This window comes from Cyprinodon tularosa, unplaced genomic scaffold (genome assembly GCF_016077235.1).
Source record: "Cyprinodon tularosa strain WSP-4 unplaced genomic scaffold, ASM1607723v1 ctg298, whole genome shotgun sequence".
In the NCBI taxonomy this organism is placed as follows: domain Eukaryota; kingdom Metazoa; phylum Chordata; class Actinopteri; order Cyprinodontiformes; family Cyprinodontidae; genus Cyprinodon; species Cyprinodon tularosa.
Window position 1 is genome coordinate 909,661 of NW_024039005.1, and position 8,709 is coordinate 918,369.

Consider the following 8,709-nt stretch of genomic DNA (forward strand, 5'->3'; position numbering starts at 1 on the left):
CCTTTTGCAGAAATAAGCAGCTGAACTCAGAATATTTTACTGTTTAATATGTTTTAATTCAACTTGAGATATAAATGAGTTATTTTTAATAATTTTATTGCAAAGTGTAAGGCTATTAAATCTTATCCTCTTGGTAAAATGTAAATTCATGATTGAACTTTAAAGGGGTTTCAGGCCTTTCGATGGAAAAAAAACAACTTTTTTTTCTTTTTTTTGCCCCAATGACGTGGAAGGCGCTGCTATTTTTCCATTTGCTGCCGTGGGGCAGATTATTGCCCCCACCCGCGTCTCTGTGTGTTTAAATAGCAAAGTCCGCAGCTTCTCGGGGTTGAAGGACCCCCCCTTCAGAAGGAGGCGTATGCTGATTTAGCTGCTTAGTTCTAGATAATAATAAAAAAGGCCTTTATAAACTGGAGCACCTTAACATGTACTCAAATAAGGTGGAAGGGCCACGCAGAGGAAGATCGTTTGACTCCATGAACATTGGCTTCGACGAAAAACTGTTCAACAATGAGGTAAGAACCAAGAAAGAAAATATATTAAAACAAAAGTGCTTCAAAATGTATTCTTGAACTTTCTTTTAAATGGTTTATCACAGTGGAGCAAAGTTTGGACTTTAGGGGACGATTCTTGTATCATCATAAATTTCAATTTTCCCCTTTAGCGCAAAAATGATCATATTAGAAATATGAGGCTATTGACATGAAGCATCTGAGGTCTGCACGTGGGAAAGACACGCATCACTTGAGGAAATGAGGAAAAGTCTCATGTGCGCGTGCAGTGTTTGAAACATTCAAAAAGTTCTAGAATAAACAGATTAATGCTTTAAAAAAAAATCATCATAGCAAACTTTAATGCATGCAGAAATTAACAAACGGTTTATAGAAAATCGCTCATTTAAAGTAAAAAATGTGTGAATTAAATAAACACCAAGTAGAACTGAAGGCTGAAAACGTCCTAATTTCCAACCGGGTGATTAAAGAAGCGTTTGATGAGCTTTCCAGAGGAAGGGAGCTAATAATAGTCTTCCCCGCTCTTTAAAGGAGATTGCTGTAAGGCGATTCTTTGAGACAGAGACAAGTTCATCCTCGTTAAACCGAGACGCAAAGTGTTGACCCCTGTCCAGCGTCCTGATCCAGTCTCCCACGCACTAATGATTTGTGGGACAATACGGACCAGGGTTCACGGAAAACAGCTCCGCCACGCCGCCTGCGCCATGTACGACGCAAGAAATATGGTAGGAATGAATAAATCAGTGAGCTCGTTTTTATATTTTCTATGCCGCCTGTGATCCTAAGAAATGAAAATCTTTTTTGCAAGTATTTTTTCCGCTTATTAAACTGTGTTTTTAAAAACTAAAATCCATTATAAATGCCACTGTCAATGAGAAACCGATTAGTTTTGCTTTGCAGTCTTGGAAAAGTCTGACAGGATTATGTGAATTTTCCAATGGCGTCTGCAACCACGCGTCTACGTCACAGCGCTGTCCGAGGTGCTGAAACGGACGGCGCCGCTCAGTTCGGTCTAAATTACTTCGCTTACTTCTTTATAAACATCTGAAAACAACATATTATTGTTTTAAACGATGTTCCAAAGAAGAACTTCAGCTGCGCCTGTCTTTGACTCTTCCTTTTACGCACACGAGACAAGATGTTCGAAGGATTCTTTCGGATCGCTCGATGCTCTTAAGTGATTAGAAGTTATGCACTCGCGTCATTACGCGGGCTAAGCTCCGGTACAGGCGTTATGCTGGTGAAGGTTCCCTGTCTTCTTGGTCATAGTCATTCAACAAAAAAAAAAAAAAAACTAAAAGCAATCCACTGGAGCTGGTTTGAAGTTTGAAGACAAAACCTGGAACTCAACGCTATTTCTGACATTTTTAGTTAAAAAAGCTTCCTGGATGGGAAGAGAAACGTCTTTAAACTTGGAAACAAAGTCCAGTGGATTGTTTTAAATTGTTTTGAAAGTAATGGCGTTATGTGCGTTTATTATGTGAACACAGCACAGATTTAAAGGGTAACCGATAATTTCTTTCCATCCACAGATAAACAAGTCAACTTTCACTAAAATAGAAGAAAACACAGAAAAGAAGAATTCATCAGAGAAAGGTAGAGCGACCATCATCTTCTCCCTCAAAAATGAAGTGGGAGGACTTGTGAAGGCTCTCAAACTCTTCCAAGTATGTACCATCACTTCAAAAATTATCCAATAATGCATACGTTTTTTAATTAATATGTGTTTTATACATAAGTTGATTTGCGTTGTTAATGCAAAGAGAATTAGCTTAAAATTTGCCCTTTTATTGTTTTTCTTGTAGGAAAACCATGTCAACCTCATACACATTGAGTCCAGAAAATCCAAAAGGCGCAACTCTGAGTTTGAAATTTTTGTGGACTGCGACAGCAACCACGAACAACTGAACGAAATTATCCATCTGCTTCGGAAGCATGTGAATGTGGTGGATATGGACCCTCCAGATAACTCATGTCTGCTCGAAGAAGGTAAGGACAGCAGAAAAAGGTCAAAACGTAAAACATAAAACACATAAATATATATTTAATGCACTTTAGAAATACATTTTCCTACATTTATCCCCCTTCTTAACAGACATGTATGATGTACCCTGGTTCCCAAAGAAAATTTCCGACTTGGACAAATGTGCTAACCGTGTTCTGATGTATGGATCTGACCTGGATGCTGACCATCCGGTAGAGTATCAGACTAGTGAGTGGCTTTGAGGAGGTACACCCTAAAAAATGTAACATATTCTCACTTCTGCTGCTTCTCATTTTCAGGGTTTTAAGGACAATGTCTACCGCAAAAGGAGAAAGTATTTTGCAGATCTTGCGATGGCCTACAGACAGTAAGTTTCTGTGTACTTATAAACCTGTTGATATCTTTTTTAATAACACTAAATAATACAGCACATACTTTCCTAATAACTCATTTACCTGGAGGATACTTTCAATGAAGCCTAGATGTTACTTTCATAACTTTTAAGGTACTTTTATAGTAGTTTTCAGGGAACATACTGACTCTTTTCCAAGACTTGGTTGTTTATTTTTGTTGTTTGTTTCAAATAATTTAAACATTACCTTATAGAACTGTTATGAAACTTACTGGTTGCTTCCATGGAACGTAACTGGTTATTTTAAGCAAATTTGAGCTTACTTACCAAATATTTTTGGGTATATTAACAGAACTTCAACTTTCATAGAGCCTATTATAATATTTCAAAACATGCCAAGTAGCCTAATCTCACAGATCCTAGAAACTACTCTGCTGAAACACTGAGTTTTCTTTATAAAAGTTCTGGAAAAGGGCTTAATAGTTTATATGAAGCTACCCCTATTTTAATCACCAATAAGTTTAATGACATTGCAAGGGAAGCTCTTGGTAAATAGCAAAGAATATGAAGCAATGAAGTAAGTTTCAGAAGTAACCTTAACCCTTAATTCCAGAAAAAAAAAAAAATGTAAAAACAATCCACTGGACTTGCTTTACTTATAAAAACAGATTCTGGAACTGATTTCCACACTGATTCTTAAAAAAAAGTTAAAATCAATCCACTGGACTTTGTTTCCAGGTTTGAAGACGTTTCTCTTCCATCCAGGAAGCGTTTTCAATTAAAAATGTCAGAAATAGCGTTTAGTTCCAGGTTTTATACAGTAGCCAATAACCCTTTATAGGGCCTCAGTGAAATACTTTGAAAATCAACATTTCCAGCCAAAAGTGTTATTATTGAGAAGAGACCTTATTACCTTATTACCTTTGTAACATTAAAAAAAATATGGATATTTTGATGGCAAAAATTGATGTCAATGTAAGAATGAGGAAACGCCAACTTGCCCGAATATACCAAGAAAAATAACAAAAGATCTTCTATAACAAATTCATGAAAAAACACTCAGAGTGAAAGAAACATTTTTTTTGGGGACATGACCTTAGAGGCATTAATGCTGATACTGGCACTTACAACTTTTAGTTTATAAACCTAAATATAATTGTTAACTAGGCTTGTTAACTTTTAAATTAACTTTTTACCTTTTTTTGTTGTTAACTTTTTTTTCCAACTTAATTTCCAATATGTAATCTCTCATTCAAGAGCTCATCTAATTAGTCAAATGCCAAAATAAGATGTGCAGCCATGATGCAGGATCTTTGCTGATTGGCTGGTTTAACTGCTCAGGTCTGATTTTTAGGAAGGCAATGCATCATACAGATGTCTTTCAACATTTTATTCTCTCTCTCTTGTCAAAGATACTCTGAAAACTATTAAAAAATGTAAGAATATAAAACACATCAATCACACATTCACAGAAATAAATGTCTCTGAGTACACAGATTTAAAAGAAAATAAGTCAAGCTAGATTAAACAGGGAGTGGATCCTACATGCTAAATAATCAACATGAAACATTCAAATAATCAATCATCCGCATGCGCCTGTCAGACCAGAACAGAATAGTGTTTTCTCTTGAGTGGATCATTAACGTTGCTGCAATGCTGGCATGTGTCTCTGCAGCCATACTGGATCACCCATAATTTAGTTCAAATCCACTAACTGGACTCATCATGTGACCTTTATTCACAAACAACTCAAAAACGGTAAATTAACTTTACTAAATCAATTAAAAGAAATATTTTCAAAGACAATTCTTTTAACTCTTAACTATCCCCTGGAGACTTACAGCTGGATATAGATATTGTGCTTCTAGACCTCACTGAGGGACGGGGGGGACATTTGTAAGGGGTATGCAAATGATCAGAAACTTTAACCTAAAGGGTTAAAGATCAGAGAAATGATCAGAAATATGCTGGATCAGATATGTTTGTGTTTTTTGTTTTTTTTTATGCAATACTTACAGATAGTTTTGTTTTCCACCAGTGGGGATCCCATCCCTCATATTGACTTCACAGAAGAGGAAGTGAAGACTTGGGGGGTCGTATACAGGGAGCTTAACAAGCTTTATCCCAGCCACGCCTGTCGGGAATACTTAAAGAACCTGCCGCTGCTGTCCAAATACTGTGAATGTCGGGAAGACAACATCCCTCAGCTGGAGGATGTTTCACGCTTCCTCAAAGGTCAGTCTCATCAAACAAATACAGCTGCTCTATTGTTTGCACGTTTAGTCACAATGTTCCTATTTTTTAGAGCGAACTGGATTCACCATCAGACCCGTGGCGGGTTATCTGTCTCCACGGGATTTTCTCGCTGGTTTGGCCTTCCGGGTTTTCCACTGTACTCAATATGTGCGACACAGCTCGGATCCCTTATACACCCCTGAGCCGTGAGTATGCTTGTTTGCTATGTATGATGGTATTTGTTATTGCAACATGACTGTGCTCAATGTTCTTATATCTGCCATCATACAGGGACACGTGCCATGAGCTCCTGGGACACGTTCCGCTGTTAGCAGAGCCCAGCTTCGCCCAGTTTTCTCAGGAGATTGGTCTCGCTTCTCTCGGAGCCTCGGATGATTCTGTTCAGAAACTGGCCACAGTGAGTGTCGTTAGTTTCAAGCTAACATAAATAAACGCTTCGAGTCTTTTATATTCTACCAACTCCTTTGTAAATGCTAATTGTTTCTGTTCCAGTGCTACTTCTTTACAGTGGAGTTTGGCCTATGCAAACAAGAAGGGCAGCTGCGTGCATATGGAGCTGGCCTGCTGTCATCCATCAGTGAGCTGAAGGTAGGAAACAATAAACTAAACACTTCTTAATGCAAAATCATATATTTAGGTGTGAAAAGATGTAAAATTCAACGTTATCAAAGAACACCTTTTATCCATTTGTCATTTTAATTTGGTGAAAATAATTAAAAGATATTTTATTGAACAAAACGGTCCAACGGATGAAATTACATCATTTTCTGACCAGATTTTCCTTTTTTTTCTTGCTTTTTCTTAAAGCACGCACTGTCTGGAAATGCAAGGATAATGCCTTTTGATCCCAAAGTTACATGCAAGCAGGAATGCATCATCACAACATTTCAAGATGTCTACTTCGTGTCAGACAGTTTTGAGGAAGCCAAAGTCAAGATGAGGTTTGTTTTCTTTGCTCTTATTTTCTAATGTAAGACCATCGTTTGGATAAAAACAATATTTTTCTTTGCATGCATTTAAACATGTATATTCCATTCAGGGAGTTTGCGAAGACCATCAAACGTCCCTTCACAGTTCGATACAACCCCTACACCCAGAGCGTAGACGTCCTCAAAGACACTCCCAGCATCAATAGCGTGGTGGAGGAGCTCCGACATGAGCTGGACATCGTGGGAGATGCTCTCTGCAGGCTCAACAAGCAACTGGGTGTTTGACTGAACAGCTGAAGTACCATGTGACCCCCCAACGCTGCTGTAGCCATGTCTGCTTGTGCTTTTGTCACTAAAATGAATGTGCATCACTTTATGGGAACTTTCTCTGTCATCCTAACTGTGTGGTAAATGGTTTAAACCAGAGGTCTTCAACAGGGGGTCCGCGACCCCTAGGGGGTCCGCAGAGGTACTGCATGGGGGTCGCAAAGTTTTGGTTAATTAGACTTATATTCCCCCCTGCAATATTTTCCACTAATTGAATGAATTGAATTCAACACACTGTAGTAAACAGATAAATGGAGGCAGGAGATGTCTTTCAGTCATCAGTGCAGATCTGCTTTTTTGAGTAAAAATAAGTCAAATATCTGAAAAAAGAGTGGAAATTAGAAGATTATATAAAAAATGTTTTGTTATTGTTGTTCCAATAAGTTTAATAGTAAGAATAGAAACATAGACTCTAGATTTTTCCAGTTCTTCAAAAAGTCAGAGAAAGAATATCAAGATTTGACGCATAAAATATCTAAAAACGTGACTTATATTTTTAGATAGTCTTCAACATAAATGACAAATGAACCAGAGAAAAGAGGTGAAACAGGTATAGGATAGCTGTAACCTAAACCTTTTTTTTTATATTCCCTCCTGCATTTTTTTCCACTCATTGAAATGTCTTTAAATCCACATTAACATGAATCCAGCAGACTGTAGTAAACAGATAAATGGAGGCAGAAGATGTCTTTCAGTCATCAATGCTCACATTCAGCGACACACAGGAGCTCTTTCAATCTGGACACCGTTTCATTCACAACACCTGTCCCATCAACCAGGAATCAGAAATACTTTAATAATCCCAGGGAGGGATTACTTTAGTTACATTACTCCATCTGTAATAGAGTGACTATAGGACCAGTTTGATAGAACACTATTTCATACAATATATAAAATTAGGGGGTCCCCGCTCCATCTCGCCATCCGTTTGGGGTCCTTAGCCTGGAAAACGTTGAAGACCGCTGGTTTAAACTATCTCCAGGGGAATTAGAAGGCTGTGTTTCACCTAAATGTCGATATGTTCCACCAACCCAAAGAGCTGCTTGATTTGACGCACTAAACCTGCTTCCATTGTGCTGACGTCTGTACTGCAAACAATCAATGTGCTTTGATTTTTTTTTTTTTAAACATGATTTGTTTTTAGTAACATTTTAGCACGTTCTTTCTCCCTCGGATAACCATGGTGACGTGTAACTGTTATTTTCCTTTTGTAATTTATTTGTTCTTTTCTTCACTGATAACCTGTACCTTGTTTTTATTCTTTTACTGTTTGTATCCAAGTCTCTTCTTTGTGCTGTTTGAAGGAAGTTATGAAAGATAAATCCTTAACTCTGTAGTGTTAAAAGAATACTTTCATTATTGATTATGACAGACTGGCCTGTGCACACAGTTTATTTTACAGTGATCATTTTAAATATTTCTTCCTAAAGTGAAAACAACTGATGTAGTCTGGGATTTCAATATTATTTTTCTACTGTAAGGAATATCAGTCAGTAGGAATAGGCTGTATGTACAACTGAAAAAACCCACAATAAAGAGTTGGACTGTGTCTTAAAATGTTTTATTTTATTTTAAATCATGTAGACATAAGGAACTTACCTATCGTAATGCCTGGTAAAAGTCTGAAAACAGTAAAAAAAACAAGTTATCTTCCTTAAGATCACTTTTCAAGATGGTCCAAACTGACAAAGTGAAATATTCATTAAACAATTATAAACCCTTACTGCCAAACTACAAAACGTTCCACACATATCACATCTATTACGTTTTGAGAATAAGATTTTGCAGAGGCTGCTGGAACAATGTTCAAGGGATTGAGTTTTCCTAATTACTCTGACTTTAAGAGATTTCCACTTTCGTTGGTTTTTAAATGTTTCCAAACTAATGCAGAAACACACATAAACTGCAAATGTTATTAATAAAGCTGGGGAAGATTCTCAGTCATCCAGGTCAGAGTCTTTCCAAAAAAAAAAAAAAAATCCTTTGTTGTTTGTTGTTGACTTTGTTTCCAAGTCTGAAGGCAATTCAAAATTTAGAATTTTAATATTGAACATTTAAATTCTTAATGTGTGACAGGCGGCAGGCACTGATCTTTATTTATAAATAATAATTATATTAGTAAATAAATAGATAAATTAATAAATAGAGATAGTTTCTTTAATAAACTTTATTTACAAATAAAGAATATACAATTGCAAATAGTTGTATGCTCAAGGTGCTGGGAAAACAAATCCACAGGATTCCATGACAAAAAAGGAGAGAAAAAAAAAACAACAGTTTACAAATTAAATGCATCACAGTTGGTGCACATTTTTAAAGAATCCAAAAAACATCTGACATAAGCTCTAA

General features: G+C 36.8%; 1 protein-coding gene across 2 annotated transcripts; it reads left to right on the forward strand.

Annotated features, from left to right (window-relative positions):
* The first annotated feature begins 318 nt into the window (after positions 1–318).
* tph1a (tryptophan hydroxylase 1 (tryptophan 5-monooxygenase) a) lies at positions 319–6,409 on the forward strand. Of its 2 annotated transcripts, none has more exons than XM_038291255.1 (11): positions 319–515; positions 2,045–2,179; positions 2,318–2,501; positions 2,608–2,708; positions 2,796–2,863; positions 4,887–5,083; positions 5,154–5,289; positions 5,375–5,501; positions 5,597–5,692; positions 5,912–6,045; positions 6,144–6,409. In XM_038291255.1, exons 1-11 carry the CDS (start codon positions 426–428, stop codon positions 6,316–6,318), a joined length of 1,443 nt encoding a protein of 480 aa, XP_038147183.1. In that variant the 5' UTR covers positions 319–425; the 3' UTR covers positions 6,319–6,409. The 2 variants fall into 2 exon arrangements, with proteins under 2 accessions (XP_038147183.1, XP_038147184.1); XM_038291256.1 differs by lacking the exon at positions 319–515 and adding an exon at positions 1,087–1,237.
* Positions 6,410–8,709: the final 2,300 nt, after the last annotated feature.